The sequence below is a fragment of the Corvus cornix genome, chromosome 11, assembly GCF_000738735.6.
Source record: "Corvus cornix cornix isolate S_Up_H32 chromosome 11, ASM73873v5, whole genome shotgun sequence".
NCBI classification, from domain to species: domain Eukaryota; kingdom Metazoa; phylum Chordata; class Aves; order Passeriformes; family Corvidae; genus Corvus; species Corvus cornix.
Genome location: NC_046341.1, coordinates 6,947,827 through 6,965,496, shown reverse-complemented (window position 1 = coordinate 6,965,496; position 17,670 = coordinate 6,947,827). Strand labels below are relative to the sequence as shown.

General features: G+C 46.6%; 1 protein-coding gene across 1 annotated transcript in view; it reads right to left on the bottom strand.

Moving 5' to 3' along the window:
• The window catches only part of EDC4 (enhancer of mRNA decapping 4), a 33,630-nt gene extending 16,067 nt beyond the window's left edge, over positions 1 to 17,563 (bottom strand). The window contains exons 1-17 of the mRNA XM_039558273.1: positions 17,438 to 17,563; positions 13,247 to 13,403; positions 12,355 to 12,466; positions 11,601 to 11,700; positions 9,915 to 10,104; positions 8,742 to 8,889; positions 8,133 to 8,237; positions 7,587 to 7,696; positions 6,956 to 7,039; positions 6,329 to 6,424; positions 5,390 to 5,492; positions 4,742 to 4,922; positions 3,368 to 3,440; positions 2,866 to 2,957; positions 2,019 to 2,215; positions 1,215 to 1,303; positions 313 to 466 (exon numbers count right to left, since the gene is read on the bottom strand). Of these exons, the coding sequence (XP_039414207.1) occupies positions 313 to 466; positions 1,215 to 1,303; positions 2,019 to 2,215; positions 2,866 to 2,957; positions 3,368 to 3,440; positions 4,742 to 4,922; positions 5,390 to 5,492; positions 6,329 to 6,424; positions 6,956 to 7,039; positions 7,587 to 7,696; positions 8,133 to 8,237; positions 8,742 to 8,889; positions 9,915 to 10,104; positions 11,601 to 11,700; positions 12,355 to 12,466; positions 13,247 to 13,403; positions 17,438 to 17,516 (2,070 nt within the window). The 5' untranslated portion in view covers positions 17,517 to 17,563. The remainder of the gene's footprint in view (positions 1 to 312; positions 467 to 1,214; positions 1,304 to 2,018; positions 2,216 to 2,865; positions 2,958 to 3,367; positions 3,441 to 4,741; positions 4,923 to 5,389; positions 5,493 to 6,328; positions 6,425 to 6,955; positions 7,040 to 7,586; positions 7,697 to 8,132; positions 8,238 to 8,741; positions 8,890 to 9,914; positions 10,105 to 11,600; positions 11,701 to 12,354; positions 12,467 to 13,246; positions 13,404 to 17,437) is intronic.
• Between the last annotated feature and the right edge of the window lie 107 nt (positions 17,564 to 17,670).

Here is a 17,670-nt window from a genome sequence, read left to right as displayed (position 1 = left end):
CAACCCGCCTTGAACACTTTCAGGGATGGGACTTCCCTGGGAAGTCTGTGTCAGTGCCTCACCACCCTCTGAATAAAGAATTTCCTCCTAACATCTAAACCTAAATCTCCCCTTTTCTAGTTTAAAATCATTCTGCCATGCCCTATCCCTTTCTGCCTACGTAAAAAGTCACTCTTCATTTCTTTTAAGCACTGAAAGGCCACTCCACTCCTCAGAGCCTTTTTTTCTCCAGGCTGAACAATTTCAGCTTGTACAGGCCCATAGAATTTCCCTGGCCCATGAGAAGGAAGGGAGCAGCATTTGGAGCCTTACTGGAACAGGTGCCTTTGGTGTTAGCTTGTCAGGGAGGCCTGGGATAAGAACAGAGTGACTCCTAGGACTGGTCTGGAGACTGCTGCTGCTGCTGCTCAGCGTGAGGCTGGTGTCCAGCTGCATCTTGGGGCTCACAGTCAAGTCTTCCGATGCTCTGCAGAAACAGACACCACCAAATCAAGAAGCCCAAAGAAAGGATTGATCTGCATGAAACACTCAAGGTGAGGAGATGGGGTACAAAGGTCAGTGGAGGAGCCCTTGCTCTTTCCACAGTCAGCTACTCCCTCTCAATAAGTACCTGCATCTTCTAGTCCCCACACAGCCCAGAGAGATACCAGGTGGAAACAACAAAAAAGAAAAAAAGGAGCATTGCAATCTCTTCGAATTCAAGGGGTCAGTGAGAGAAGGGACCAATTGTACCTCCAGTGCACACTCTACAGAGTTCAGGGAGAAACAGGACACTATGAGACAGGTCTCTCTCCTTTTCCCAACCCCAGAAGTGAAGTTCTTGCCTGTTATGCAGCCCAACCCACTGTCACACTGTAAGATTTTCCTACCAGTCCCAATTCTCTCGCTGTCCTTGGTGGCTGCAGTGTTGTCTTACCTGTAAACAACAATGGGCCTTTGGGGAAAGCATGTAGAGCAACAAAACTGAGCTGCAATAACAGAATCCCTATGAGGCACACATGAAACACTCTTGTTGGCCCCTAGATGACAACAGGCATGTTCCAAGCAGCATTATGGATGCAAACAGCTGCCTATATAGGGACATTGGGACACAGGCCAGTTTCTAACTCTGGTTACAATCTCCTCTCCTACAAGGCATGCTACAGCTCTGTGCTATCCCAAAGGCCTGTATCAGTTCAGCTGCAGATGTATTATTTAACTCATGTGCTATTTACCTGGGCAGAGAGGTATCCGTGACAGAAGTGCTGCTCATGGCTGTGACTGCAGTCAGGGAACTGACACTGCTGCCAGAAGAGACAGCAATCTGTAAGGAAACACACAGCAGTCAGGATGGGACAGAGGGCAACCACACAACTCAACCTGAGAAAGAAAGACTCCTAGAGTCTTTGGTGAAGAGGGAATAGAAAACATCCCCACAGGTTGAATTGTACTGCTAAGGTGCTTGTTGAAGGCCAAGTCCCAAAACATCCTCATCATATGAACCATGGCTGCTTTTATCAAGGGACTGCTGTCCCCAAACAAAGTGACATCACCAGTGCAGAGGCAGAGGGCTTATGGCAGAGAGCGGGGTACTCCAGCAGGGTCTCCCAAGTCTGAACAATCCCATTTACCTATCTGATCATTTCAGATCTGTGTTCCCACAGGACCCCATCAGACAGGATGTGCAGAGGTGGCATATTTTCTTCCATTACAGTCACATCATAACCCCAAACAACATGTGTAAGGGCAGTCTCCCAGCTTAGATACAGTTATTTAGCAAAGCCGTATTTCTACAAAGCACAGCTACATCAGCAGTTTTGCAGCTAAACGCAGCACTGACAACACAAGCTTAGGCCAGCTTAGCATTTCAGATGTGCCAACATGTCTCTGCTCAGTCAGTTACATGCAGAGCTTCCTGTGTGCTCAGCATTCAGCTAGCAGAGCTTATGAGAATCACTACAGCCTGGAAAGCATGCCCAAAAGTACCAAAACCCACTCCCATCCCTTACATCACCATAACAGTGCTGATCTCTGATTACCTGTTGAAGAGAAGTACTTGGTGTCATGAATGCATCTGGAGTCATCAGCTTGGGTTTAGCATCATTGGAGAGAGAAAGGAAGTCTGCTGGCACAGGCAGGTCAGCAATGCGCCGCAGGTCTGGTTGGGAGCCATGCACAGATTCCTTTTCAGATCCCAGCCCTTCTGTGCTCAGATCAGCCATGTGGTCTGGAAAGGCTTCCAGAGAGAGATAAAAATCAGTTTGGAACTTCCCTCCAAAACTAAAGCTTTAATTCTACAAAGTATGAACTTATGCCATTGCATGTCATGCTTGATTCCAAAAAGAACAAGCAAAAACCCTGCAACATCCCAGTCAAAGCTTAGGGCAAAGCAAATCTTGTGTTATGCTTCCTCTTTGTATGCCAGAGTGGATTTTATCAGGCTTTGATAATAAAATGTCCAAGCTTCCTTTCTTCCCTAAAAGCAAGGCCATTTTAACTGCCACATCCCAGAATGGTGAATGGGCTGAAAGAGCACATCACAGAGAGCCCAGTCCCCTCTACTCCCACAGCTCTGCTGTCACTCTGATCTCTTCCACCTGACAAGAGATAAACCTCAAGTTTCTTGCACAAGTGCCAAATCACCCAGGAAGGTGAACTCAAGCATGCACAAAGCATTAGCACTCCTGATCTAACACATCCCAAACTCCATACTCACAACTAGGGTCTAACCAGCTTTCTGCTTCACTGCTACTCTGTTTTCAGAGCCCCTTATGCAATGACACCACTGCAGTACAAAGAGATAGCCAAAACCACCCTCCTGCTCTTCCCACCAACAATCTTTAAAGGCTCAGCAACACTGAAGACCAATTTAACACACATGCTCACCAAATTCTTCATGAGAGCCATGGGAAGGCATGGAAGCACTTGTGTCAGGGCTATGAAGAGGTTGGAATCTAATCTGCACATCCTGTAGGGCCCTGGAAAGAAACAAGCATCTCTGATCAGCTTAAGAACCAGCAAGAGAAGTCTTAAGGCTCAGAAGATTTCTCTTCACTGAACTAATTCCCTTGGAAAATGCTTCAGTGTTTTCTGCCTGTCACTGAAGCAACAGAAGCTGATCCTCACTCAGCCGTGTCACCCAGTTCTGACAACCAGGGCATTTGAGATGTTTCCCAGCACTTGTGTGTGAGCACCATTCTTAAATCACTCATGGCCACAGATAGGTAAGCTTGTCACACCATTAAGGGCTACCTCCTGGTAAGGCCATACAGCCAGAAATTTCTATGGGGCCAAGGAGCTTTTGTTATGAGCAAAAGGATTTAAGTAAGTTAAATTTCTACAGGTCACTGCAGGGTTAGGACAATCACAGCTGCACACACATACTCACTTGGTGTGCACACAGAAGAGTTTTATCAGCACGCCTGCTGCTGATTCAACAGCCCCGGAGCCCTGAGCACCTTCTGGAAAGGAGACAAAGGTAAAACATGAAGTTGCATGGAAACTACACACAAAGTACTACAAAAGCATCACAGCAGGATCAACTGATAGCAAAGAACAGGCACCATACAGATTCTCTTTATCAATGATCTGGACAAGGGCATCCACAGCACTCTCAGTAAGTTTGCAGACAACTCCACAGAATCATAGAATATCCTGAGCTGGATGGGGCCCACGAGGATCATTGAGTCCAACCCCTGGCCCTGCACAGAACACCCCAAGAATCACTGCACGTGCCTGGAAGAATTGTCCAAATGCTTCTTGAATTCAGACAGGCTTGGTGCTATGACCACGCCTCAGAGAGCCTGTTCCTGTGCCCAACCACCCTCTGGGTGAAAAACTTTTTCCTGATATCCAACCTAAACCTCCTCTGACTCAGCTTCGTGCCATTTCTGTGAATCCTGTCGCTGGTCATGAGATTGAAAAGATCATTGCCTGCCCCTTGTGAGGATGCTGGAGGACTGCAATGAGATCTTCCCTCAGTCTCTTCTTCTCCAGGCTGAACAGACCAAATGACCTCAGCCACTCCTCATACAGCTTCCCCTTCACCATCCTCATAGCCCTCCTTTGGACACTCTCTAACAGGTTAGTATCTTTTTTTATATTGTGGTGCCCAAAACTGCACATGGGACTCAAGTTAAGGCCACACCAGTGCAGAGCAGAGCAGGACAATCCCGTCCCTTGACTGTCTGGTGATGCTGTGCACCACGTTGGGCAGGAATGCTGATCTGCTGGAGGGCAGGAAGGGCTGGAGAGATCTGGACAGGCTGGATTGATGGGCTGAGGCCAACTGTGTGAGGTTCAACAAGGCCAAGTGGCAGGTCCTGTGCTTGGATCACAACAACCCCCTGCAGCACCAAGGGCTGGGCAGAGTGGCTGCAAAGCTGCCCATTGGGAAAGGCCTGCGGGTGCTGGTTGAGAGTAGCTTAAAATAAGCCAGCGTGTGCCCAGGTGGCCAATAAGGCCACTGGCATCCTAGCCTGTGTCAGCAACAGTGTGGCCAGTAGGACCAGGGCAGTGACCACCCTCTGTACTTAGCACTGGTGAGGCCACACCTTGAATCCTGTATTCCAGTGCTTGACAACCCAGCTTAAGCCTGGTGAAGAAATTTTTCCTAACACCCAATCTAAACCTCGTTGGGCACAACCTGAGGCCATTTCCTCTTGTCTTGTCGTTTGGGAGAAGCGACCGGCCTTTCACGAGAAAGTCACAACCAGCCAGGAAAGAAATCCTGACCACACAGCAGCCAAATTTTGTCACCTACCTACACTCAAGCTGTCATTCTCCTCTTCTGCTGGGAGCACCTCAGTGTGCCTTAGCCGGCAGCGGCTCACAGCCTGGATGCCAAAGCTTAGCACTGGGTGGGTAAGGAGGAACTCCGAGATGGAGCTAAAGTAAGCCTTGCCCTCCTCTTGGTTCTGCATCAGCTCCATCACATACAAGACCTGGAAGAATCAGAAACGGTAAATCAGAGCTTTCAGAGCAGCCCAAGTGTATGTGTGGGGACTACAAAGCCCAGCAGCCAAACTAGCTTTGGAACAAGGGAGATGACGTGAGGAATAAAGCCTGGGTCTTGAAATTTGAAATGGAACACTCAAGGGAACCACAAGCACTACACTCTTAGGCAACACAATGCTGATCAAGAACACAATCCTACCATGCCAGACAGAAGTATCTCCAAATGAGAGCTTTACAGAGCTTTACAAAGGGTGAGAAGTAATCCTTAAGGCTCCTCAGGATTACTCAGCTGAATTGTTACCCATTTTCATCTAACAGTGAAATTGCTGAGTCAACCTCTGCATTTTTATCTAACATGCAAATCCCAGACCTAGGCAGCAGAACCAGTCACACACAAGGCCAATTCTGCTTCTGTCACCATTGCCCACAGGCAGCAATAAAATGAACTACTTACTTTTCTCTGCACATCACTCAGAATCAGATATTCAGCAGAAAGGTCCAGGCAGACCTTTAGGCTGGGAAGAATATTCATGGAGCTGAAGATGTCAGGAGAAAAGCTACGTAGACAAATAAGAGGGAGGGGATGCAGACAGAAGGCAGATTAGCCCAACCAGCATGATTGCTATGAAACTGCACTAAATACCAAAAATCCCACAGAACCTTAAAGAGTTTACAGCCCTATTACAGTGCAACCACCCACTAGAACACAAACACCTTTGTTGAAATCAGTGCTGACATCAGCTAAGAAAGCAGCTGGAAGATCACACAATAGGATCAAGTTATGGATACTGAACACTGAAATGAAAGATGACACTTTGTCAGTACTTAACATGTTCCACATTCATAGGAGTACAAGAGTCAATGCTACAGATTTAAAACCAAAAATCTACCAAATCAAAATAACCTTTCCACAGGTTTTGGACCTTCTGTAGCATGAGGTGGAAAAAGCAGCACTCAGCTCTATGTCGTATTCTCACTTAAAGAGGGAAAATCATTTAAGCCTTGGATAATTTCTTAAGCTCTATCAGTATAGCAGCTTCTCATAGTTTAAACAGAAAAAGCACTAATACGAAAAAATCCTAGATTGGTTATTGAATATCTAAAATTTCTAGAGAAGAAAACACTCAAGGTGTGCAGCCTCTCCTCATGCTACAGCTATGTCTATGCTTTACAGAACAAGGCAAAGACAGCAGGTCTTGGTAACACAAATAACAAAAGCATAAACTTCCCTGGCCTTGCCAAAGCTTGACCTGACAGTCTGGCACAGCTGAGAGAAATGGCAAAGGAGGAAGCTCAAATTTGGCTGGAGTAGAATCCATTGGAGATCAGGGATCACCTTTACAAATTCAGTACCCCTAAATCCCACCCTTCAAGGGCATTCACCAACACGTACCGGACAGTCTGCAGACAGGTCCAGGACACCGTGCACCACATCTTCAGTTCTCTGTTCTGATCGGCTCCTGTGATGAGAAACCTCCAGAAGGGAACCCTGTAGGCACAACAGATCCAAGTTCTCTTAAAGAAGATCTGGTCCTTCCCAGAAAAGCTCCTCACAAGCTGCCCATGGCTGATTTTACCCAACTGTGGCTTAAAGTTCCCAGAAAATTCCTGCTCTGAGGCAGACTAGAAACCACTACACCCCTCAGAAACCTTAAAGCCACAACTGACTGAAGAAACAGTAACAATAAAAGCTGTATTTTCATCAACTGCAGTTGAAATTTGGGAGGATTAACAGGCCATTTAAAACTGACATACCATAAAACCTGAGAGGACCCCTCAATTTAGAATTCTCATTACTTTCATAGAATTGGCACTGTGATTAAGGTCACTTTAGGTTGTGCTTCAGAGTCTTATTTATTTCTCCATCACTAGAAAATTTACTACGAAGAGGACAGGACTTATTTCTGCTACAAAGCTAAAATTTTTAAGGATGATTCAGTTACAAGGAACTCTCAAGGCAAGGCAGAGTTAGAAAACACGGTTAAACTTTAATAGTACAAGCACAGGATTGGGGACTTACTCTGGGTCTTGTTTTTTATGGTTGTCACAAAAGAGCAGGCAGGAAAGCGGTCTGCCTTCATGGGGTTTCCACTCGTGAAGACACCTGGGAATAAATCAGAGAAAACATCCAAGTGTGAAGGGAATGGTAAATGAGGAGGATGCAGACGCTGAACACACAACTTTGTGCTCAGAAGCCACAAAGCATTAGTGACTTGTAGCTCTTTACAAGTCTTATATATAAAATAAGGAGATCACAGCCCATGCAGACAAATATTGTTACCAATAAGTAAATAAAATCCTATGTTGCCATTTGGTCTGGTATCTTAACAAGGGTACAATGCAAGAAGAAGTCAACCTTGAGAAGAACAGCTCAGAGCAGCTTCCTGCATTTACATGGACAGTGCAAAAGAGTTTGACTACAGCCTGTGCAAAGCACAGAACTCCCATTTCCAGACACAGCCCTCTGCTTTTTCCATAAGCCTACAATATTCAGTGATGCAATTTTTCAGCAACAAATTACAAACATTTAAGTTGTATCTTCATAACGTCCTGAGAATGACCATCACAGATGATTCTGTATCAAGGAAATTCTCCCAGAGAAAATACTGCTCTTTTTTCCAAGATCTTTAGTTTTCCAGTTCTCCAGTTACCTTGGCTCGTCCTGTCCCTCAATATAGATCTGCCAGAATTTTACAAAACCATCATGGCTTGCTGTGGCCAACACAGTTCCATCTGGAGAAAGTGCTCCCTCGCTCAGGCACTACACAGAGGGGGGAAAGAGACACAGAAAAGTAATTGTATAGCTTTTTTTACTTTACAAGAAGAAAAAGCTCTATCCTCAAGCAAGAATTTGACTTAACAATCTGATAGTAGAGAAGGCCAGAGTGATTTTTAACAGAAACAGGCAGCTTCTAACACTAAGCATTTTAACCCTTCACAGAACAATTGACAGGCACCCTCTTTCTTGCTAATAATAAACCATCACCTTTTCCAGACACCAAATTCAAGTACAATGGCTGCTGCCACTGTTCTTACTGCTATTCATGTTATGAATAGAGCTCATTTTGGTTTGGGATTTTCTGGCTTTTCACAATCATAATTGCTTCACGACTGGTTTTTTTACAGCCAACTGTCCTAAGAACTGCAGCTCCTGAGACACTATAACCCAAAGAAAACCAAACAAAACAGGTTTGTACCGTGCTGTGGCCTTTCACCACGATGAAACCTTCTTTGATATCAGGCACTTCCACTGGCCAGGAGCTGTTGTTGGTTCGGATGATGTCCAAATCCCACACCTCTGCCTGGAAAACAAACATGTAGGCAACACAGGTTTATTTTTACAACCACTGGTTTGATCCGCAGAATTTCCTAGATCGTTATCTTGTATCCTGATACACCAGCCCAATGGCAAGTATGTGACACAAACCTTCCCATTTCCACCCAATTTGGCCATTAGACGCTTTCCTGGCACTGCACATCTCAGAGAATTGCTCTTGGCATTTGTATCTGCTGCCCACCAAGCCCCTCCCCTGGGTACTGGCTCACCCTGAACAGACAAGTGTTATCTCTGTTTCAAGTGGTCCTTGGAATTTGACGGTGAGCAGAAGTTATCCCCTTCTATCCCCCTGAGGCCCAGAGAATGATCAGTATGACCTCTCCTGGGAAGAGAGGAATCCAACACCTTACAGGAGGATCCCCAACATGGACTATACAGGAGCCTTTACAATTCCACTGCAAACTCAGCTCTTTCCTCCATTAATTTTTTTCCTGCTAATGATAATGTTTCCAAAGTAGGGTTTCCTTACCCTGTCCTCATGCAACAACGCCAACGTCTGACTTCCCTCCTCCCCGCTCTCCTCGTTATCATCTGGGATGAAAGGGCACCAGATGATTCTTCGGAAGGTGTTCAGTGGGGTATTGTCAGGTCGCTTGATGTTAACCAAGATCTCCTCTCTGATCACCAGGGTTAAGAAATGTAACATTCTGGCTCTGTTACTAATGCCCAGCAATAACCTGTTCAGGCTTGGGCTGCTGTTTTAATACTGTTAAACCTCAAGATTTTTTTGGGCCATTGATTCAAAAAGAAAGCAGGTAAAGGGATTCTGCTGAGAAAGCAGCCAAGCTAGAGTTTCTTCACTGACAGAAGACCTTCAGCTTATAAAAGTTCATAGGTTCTCACAATTTTCTCTTGCAGCCTGCAGTGACAGGATAAGCACAACAGGGGCACACAGCCACATCTGAATGAGCAATCCATGTGACGGCTAATGATTAAATGATTTCTGTTAGCATTGCAACACTATGACAGAAAGACAGAAGAGCTACCACATTTCCCCCAGCTGAGTGCTCGACTGCATCACTACAAATCAGGTCTTCAACAACTACTACCACCTTTGCTCCAGTTGCTTTTGAAACAATGGTACACAACTAAAATTAAAAACCTACACTCTGAGGTGACATACCTCACACATTTCCCAGAAGTACTGAGCAATCACTCCTAGCAATTAAAAGGAAAATATTTAGGGTAATGAACACTGAAAATAAATTTCAGGGCCACCAAAAGGATGACAGGTTTGGAAGAAAGATAGTGAGTGAAAGGGAAGTATTACATCCTCTTCCCCAGAGAAGTAACTGAAGAAAAGAGCTAGAACCAGGCAAGACAAACCTCTGTCACACAGCTGAGGTGACACTGTCCACGCCCAAGACCAGCTGGTACAGACTGACCCTTCTCACTGACTACCTTGCCTGGACCAGAAGCACTGAGGTGCTCCTAGAATTCAAGCAATGCAATATCAAGTAATGATTGTGCTGAATGCAGGTAAAAGTTGACTGATTTGATACTCTGGAAGGGGCAGAACTATCGACCTTCCCCCTGTAAGCTGCTGTTCTGCAAAGGCTACAAATTAAATGGCAATGTTGAGGTTGCCTTCACATCTAACCATTACACAGAGACTGACAGGGGGTGTATTTGGACAAGATACTGGATTTTTTCTTTATCCATGGCCAGGCGCCAGACAAAAAGGTTGCCAGCCTCATCCAGGCAGGCCAGCTGGTTGGAGTTGAGGTGAGCAAAGGCCAGGTCTGCCACGCCTCCTGTGAATCCCTTCAGCAAGGTCCGCTCAGCAGTGCTGACGCTCAACACCCGCACCATAGCGGAGCCATTGCTGGCAGCTGCAGGACAGAGAGAGGGAGAAGTCACCATTTATGTCTGTGGTTTCTCAGCATAATTCTTGTAAACTTCCCATAACTCTCATAAACTTCTCATAATTCCCAGGATTATCCTTATTAAAGACGGTTCTGTTAAATGCCAGGCCTAAACCTTCATCCCGAGCTCGCTGCACCTCCAAGGCTGACCTCCAGTGACAGTCAATTAATTTTATTTGCAATTTAATTTTCAGTTACTGCAGAAAAGGAGTCACTGAGAGGCAGATAGCTCACACACACGTTCTGTAAGGGGAATGCAAAAGGCATGCACATTCACCCTACAAAAAGCACGGCTTTTTGGCTTGCATGACTGAAAAGAAGGTGCTTCAGAACACGTGCACACTAAGCAAAGTTTCCAGCTTCCCCTTTTCACGCAGACATCAATCACTACAAAGAAGGCGGACTTACAGAGATCATGGTGCTTCCACTTCCTGATGCCCACGCCAGCCCTAGCAAACCACTCAGCTTCCCAGTGCTACTGCACCCAAGCTTTTAAAATATTTTTTAAAAGGGTGAGACATCCTTAAGCTACTCTACAGTAACCTCAGCTAGGAAAAGGCACAAGAGCAGAGTAGTAGATTTCTTAAAAGACCAGACAAACTGGTGTGAGAACTGAGAACAAAGAGACACAAACACTCTGTGCTTCTATGAGAGCAGAAAGAGACACTATAGATAACTCTATTCATTTCATAGAACTGTTAAGGTTGGAAAAGACCTTTAAGATCATCAAGTCCAACCAGCACCACCCTCATGTTCACCACTAAACCATCGCCTCAAGTGTCATATCCACATGTTTTATGAACACTTCCAGGAATGGTGACTCCACCACTTCCCTGGGCAGGGCAGTTCCAACATTTTAGAATCCATTCCATGCAAAAAATTTTTCCTAATATCTAATTTAAACCTTCCCTGGCACAACTTGAGACCGTTTCCTCTCATCCTGTCACTTTCTTTCCCATATGCTGCGAAACAATCTTTCCCTGTGTTGTTCAGCTTTTCTCTCTCTACTCCACAAGACACTGCATCTGCGCTGCTCTTTGGATCCTCTAAATTTAGCCTTAAACTCAACTCTAAATTTATGCAAGCAAATCCATCACAAACACTTATCTGCTCAAATTACCGTGGGGCTGTTTCTGTGCTTAGCTACAGAGCAGCTTGTTTGCTGAAGAAATATTTAATTAGAGGAGGAATCTGATAATCAGCTCCCCAGTAAAACCAATGTAGTCCTTCAACTTTTCCTGCATCCCCACTGAGTCCTTCTCTTTTATTTCTAACTCTCCCACATAACAAACTCTTCTCTTCACCTTCGCTTATATTCCCTCTACAACAGCACTCTGATCTGGGTATTGCAAGGTGTGTTTCAATTAGTGCCAGTTATATCGTTCTGATGCAAACTTTGCCTTTCTTAATGATACAAAGAGCAAAAGAATACAAATCACATCCAAAACAAGAAGGTATCTCACCTCTAATGGCATAAGCCAGGTAAGAGTTTGAAACAGCTATCAGATTGCCATAATAGTATTTCTGCTCCCAGTCATATCTAGCAACAGGCTGTATTTTCACCTGTTCAGGAGAAAGAAAACAAAACATGAGAAATGTCTGGAATTATCTTTTCCATCTTTGTGGTCCCTTAGTTCACTGCACACTAAGCAACAACTTGGAATGGAAAATGGAAAAACACAAAATGGAAAATTAAGGAATAAAGTTGAAAAGGGCTGAGCAGATCAAGACCAGAGGTCTCTCTCCTAATCATTAGCATTTGTTCTGAGCATGACTTAGTTCTCTGCTCAGTACCAGCTCTAATTTCAGCATATTGGTTCTTGCAGCTCTGACCTGCTGGCCAGAGCCCTCAGCAGGACTGACACCAGCAAAGCAGCCAGGCAAACCCTCCCTTCAGGGTCCAGGGAGAAAACAATCAGCAGAAAAATCTTGTTTGTGGAGAAAGGACACTTCCCCAGGAGCCTACAGCTTAGATCGTGGACTTCTGAAAATTAGAGAATAACTTGGCCAGACTCTGGAATAACAGGAACAATCAGTTACAAGATACTGCTCCAACTTTTTTCCCCTTGTTAAACTCTTTGACAAACTTCTACCTAATTACAAGCTCCTGTGACACAAAAAAAAAGATACTTATTTCTGTTTAAAAATATTCAAGCATGAGCTGATGTGACTAAAAAAGAGACAGACCATGAGACACACCTTTCTCTTGCTCCTTACCTTGTTACTCCCTCTGGCCTTACTGGTGATGCTGGAATCACTGCTGGCCACTATCTCCACATCTTTTGCTGATATCACTAAGCAAGTGGAGCTGTCGTCACCAGAGAGGCAGCTTAAAAAAAAAAAACAAACCAAAGAAGGGGAAAAAATCAGACAAGACTCAAAGGAACAGAATATTTAACATTTTATGTTAAATTCATAATTTTAACAGCAACACAGCAGGATTTGTGCATCTAAGAGCTTGAGCCGAACAACTGAAAACAGCTGAGTCTTCCTTCCCTATGTGTCACGGGTTTGAGAGAGTCAGACACCTGCTTTGTTGAGCTTAAAAACCTTCAGTTCATTTGACTTGAGCACAGACCTACATTTGATTCAAGTCCCCAACACTGGAAGGTGCAAAGAAACCAAAACCAACCAGTTGAACCTCATCAACAAAACAGTGCATACTGCTTGTGGTTCTCATGGCATCCTCTCTCAAAACCATCACCAGAGAACCCAAGCAAAAGCTACTTCCATGAGCTCTGCAACACCTCAGGTGGCTTGGGTCCCTGAAGGAGTCCTGCTGGGCATCTACAGGGGAACCACAAGTTTCAACCAGAGCCCTGATGATTTACATTGCCCTGACCTGCAATTTTTACCATGTACAGTCCTGTTCCCCTCCTCTGAACAACTCTGCAGATATTCTTCAGTTCCTGAGCTGCAAGGATGGCAGATTCCAGGCATCAGCCTCACAAAAGCTATAAAAGCTCTAACCAAGAGCACTGGCCCACAACTGCCACCTGAATTCAACATAAAACCCATTGTCAGATTCCCAGCACACAAGTCCACGCTCAAGAGAACCAAATTTGAGCTGTTTTCTATTCACTCTCAGCATTTCTTTGACAAAACTTACATGACTTGTTTCTCCTGCAGGGCTCCTAGAGAGATGCTGCGATGCACTGGCTTGGCCAAAGCAGGTCCATCTCCGCTCCCAAGGGGATCAGGCACCAGCAGCCCATTCAGGTCCCCGTTATACGAATTTGATGGTCTCTGGTTCTCATTCACCGAACCTGAGGAAAAGCATGACCAGCTGTGCCCAACATGCATTTAAAAGAAACAGCACTGTGTGAAATACACCACCCCCAGATGCTGCTTTGGTCTGTCAGGTAGAATATGCTGAACAGGTTGGGAAAAGTGCTCTATGAAAAGGATGTGTAAGAGACCTCCCATGGGATGAGAAACTCACCTCCACACATTGAGTGAAACAGCTCTTTTTCTTACACAAGCCATTCTAGCACATCAGAGAAACACCAAAGAACAGGTTTCAAGGAACTTACCAGGCTCAAGGAGCAAATAGCCTTAGATCAGAAAGACTAAGCTGGTAATTCAGGTTTACTGAATCAAGTGCCAGACCAAAAGGTTCTTGACAGGTCACTTCTAACCCTCACGCCTGCAGAGAGACCGCTGAAATCCAGCAGTGCAGGGATCAGCTGCAACATTTGGGGCTGGCTGGAAATCATGCATTTGTTACTTTCCAAAACTGGCTTCTGATTGCGTGACCTGACCTTGAAGTCCAGGTGTTTAAGTAACTTTGCTAGGAAACTGCAGCTGTGCCTATGGGATTCCCATATTTTTCCCTTGGTTGAACAATCACATAGAAGTTTATAGCACTCAAATTTTGTGTAAAGCAGCCATTTTTTCAGAGCCCCAGCTGTGCTTTGAAGAGTGTGTGTGCCCTGACTTTGCACATCTGGCCTAGCACAAGCTGCTTGGTGGCTTCCATGCCTTCTGAAGACTTTAGGAGGAGACAGATGTAACAGGGGGTGAAGGGGACTCTTCTTCTTCACTAGCAAGGCAAATATTTGATGACCCCCACTGGAGAGCAAGGCCCCTCCATCTGCACACCCAAGGCAAAGCTGCCTGTCTCAGCAAATCCTCGCTTGAAATTTTCACTGGTTTTGAAACCCAAATTTCGTATACTGTTGCCAGGTAACAACGGCTGCTCAGCTCTTGCAAAATGGCTGCTCCCAGGACCAGAATCTCTCCCGTCACTGGCACATGTAACAAACCTAAACATAACTGTGAGCAAGAGGCACATCCTTCCGAAGTAAGACAACCTTTCCGCTACTGAATAAGCTTCAACAGATCAGGGTGCGTGCTGCTGCCTAAAACAAATCTGCAACTATTCATTTGCCAGAAGAGTATTTTAAACTTGCTGTTTATAAAGAGTCATTATGGACACAGAAATGTGCAGTGACAGGGTACCCCAATGCAGGGGCAATTTGGGCACTCACCTCAGTGTACCTGCACTGCATGAAGAAAAAGCAGCAGCACTCACACAGCACAAGGAAATTCAGGTCAGGGAAAGTGATCCTGCAACCACCTCACATTGGTGCTGTGCTTGCTGTCACAACATTAAGATGTGCCCCTTATTCCCACAGCATATGGTGGGTACTTGTCCAGTTGCAGCTACTGCCCCTGACAGCACTTTATTCTTTGTGACCAAAAGCAGGAAAATATTCCCCACAGAAAAAAGCATCCAGTCTCCTAGAGAAAGATGGTATGTGCTTTGCTCTATTTGTATCCACAGCAGTGTCTCATGTAAGCAGTGCTGCTCTTTTACAGACAGCAGGATGGTGATGCTTGCTCCATGGGAAAAAGAAAGGAGGAAACACTCCCCAGAGGCTGATGGGCCCAACAACAGTACACTCAAGTTCAGAAATGGGCACAGCTCATTCTGTGTTAGTGGAACCCAGATAAGCACACCTGCTACCTGTGCACAATCCTGGAGGAATAAAAGAAGGGAAGAAGCTCTGTTCAGTAAGAACACGAACTAAACCAAAAGGTTAAGCCAGACTGGTAGATCCAGGCCTCTAAGGCAAAGAAGAGTGTTTGTATTCATTACCTTTTCAAAGAGCACAAGCAGTCAGAGCTGAGACACTGAACTCTTCCTGCTCCCACCATCAGCTGCACCAGGAGATGCCAGCCTGTACTGAACAGAACACTGCCCTGATAAACACCATGAGCAGGGTAAGCCCACATAACACCTGGTTATCAGCAGAGATCTCTGCATGGATTGAAGGATCCTGCCCATCACCAACAGGGACGCTCCTCAACAGCCCAGTGGCACTGACAGCCCGTCTCCATGTCCCAGCAGGCAGGTCCATGCTTTGGCAACAGCTACTGAAGCATTGGATGAAGTTTGCCAAAACTGGGAGAAACTGTGTCAAGAGAGACAGACTGAGTAGTGGATTACATTTTCACAATCACCAAACCCAGCAGAATTTAAAAAGTATTGTGACAGTTGTAAACTCTTTAGAGCAGGGAGTGTTTCTTGGCACGCGCCTGGACAGGAGCTAGGGGAACGCAACACTGCTCACAGCTACCTACACCTGGTACTGCCAAACTTGAAGGCTCCCCTATTCCTCTCCCCTGGCATCCTAACAGGAGTTTCAGAGACTTTCAGCTAACATATGTACCCTTCTTCTTCCCCTTACTATGTCAGTCTTTTCAAGTTTATTTGCTGTGACCCAGGCAGTGATTTCTGCTGAGAACCACCACAGGTTCCTTCTGTGAACTTCCTGCCCACTTGCTCCTTTTCCTCCCAACTGCCTTCTTGTGCACTGGAGTTGACAGAGAAGGGAAAAAGAGAATGAATAGGTAAGAATAAGAATGAAAAGAAATAATCCATACTCTGTCAGTAACTCCTTGGCTTCAACCAGCAGGAGAAGCTGCTTCAGGAGAAAGTCAAGTCACCTTGAGCAACAATTCCAACCATTTCTCAACCACAACATATCCTTTCAGTTCAGAAACTGCTTATGAAATGAGTGTTCCCCATCTTTCCCATCCCTGCAACGAGTTCTCCTTTCAGTCTTTCAAGTACAATACTGCACTATGAACGAAAAATGTAATTTTCTTATAAGAATTAGAATTCAGGAATGTGCTAGCGCTCCAGAAACAAGAGAAACTATTCCAATTAATGAGAAGTTTCTCTACAGATAGCAAAGCTAATGAAGCTGCCTTCTTAGAGGTTTGTTCCATCATCTCATGTGCCTCTACAGCCCTCCTACAACAGTCCCACACCCAGCCTCTCTTCCTTTTGGCCAAGCAAAAGGCAGCACATGGCAGTTGCTTTGGAGGTAGCACATTCCTGCTGAGTCTCAGGACATTTAGAAATTATGTTATTCCTGTCCTGCCTTTCCCTCGAAGGGAGTACAAGAGAGGCATAATTCTGTCCTCTACCCAGAGGCTAAGATCTTTTGGAAAAGCATTCACGTCTCAGCCTCCTTCAGACCGTTACCTCACCGCGTTTGACTGAAACACTATGGTAGGTTCAAAAAGGGGGATGAGAGAGAGCCTAAGCTACAGGAGAGTGGGAACACTATCCAGCTGACTCCTGAGCCTGCTGCTAATACTCTCACAGGCAGAAGGGAGCCCGCTGAACTCTGAGCTGAGATGTATAACAGTTCAAAGCACAGAGAGAAAAATTACAACCGCTTTAGGAGAGATATTTGTGATCCCATTTCACATACAAATGAGAGTGAAAAGTTTGTGTAAAGGGTGAACACGGCACTGATCTCAGAGCGGCCTGACAGTCCCTTCCACTCAGACCAGCGAGATGCCTGGGAAACATTCCAAGTACTCCTAGTAAGGGGGGACATTTGTGTCGCGGAGGTCGGTGCTGTTCAGCTCCCAGCAGCAACACCTCTCAGCCGAACGGAGCCCCGAGACCGCCGCAGCAGCGAGCTCTGGGGCCGACCTGCTCTCGCTCTGCCCAGCGCCAACAACCCCCTCCCTCAAGCGAGGGTCCCCAGGCCGGGGGCTCCTCTCCTCACCGGCCGGTCCCCACCGCGCCGCTGGCTCCGGGCTCTGCGGGGAGCGAGGCAGGGCCGAGCGGGACCCCCTGGCCCTGTGCGGGTCGGAGGGCGCTGCCAGGCGCCCCGAGGCGAAGCGGTCCCGGCCGGGCCGCGAGCGCGACCACTGACAACCGGCGGGGCAGCGGCGCAACGGCCGAGGGGGTCCCGCGGCCCGGCCCGAGACAAGGCCCCGCCCGGCCTGGCCCGGCCCGGCGGCCTCTCGCGGCCCCCTGGCCCCCGCTCCTCACCTCCCGGCCGGTCCAGCTTGAGGATGTCCCGCAGGTGCTGGGTGGCGTCCTCGATGTCGATGCTGGAGCAGGAGGCCATGGGGCCCGGCGCGCCGCCCGCCCGCGCCGCCGCCACCGCGCTGCCCGGCCCGGCCCCGCCACCCGCGCTTCCGCCTCCGGCCCAGCCCTGCGAGCGCCGGGCGGAAACCGCCGCCCGAACGGAGCGTTCCCGGCGCGGCGGGGGCGGGTCCGGG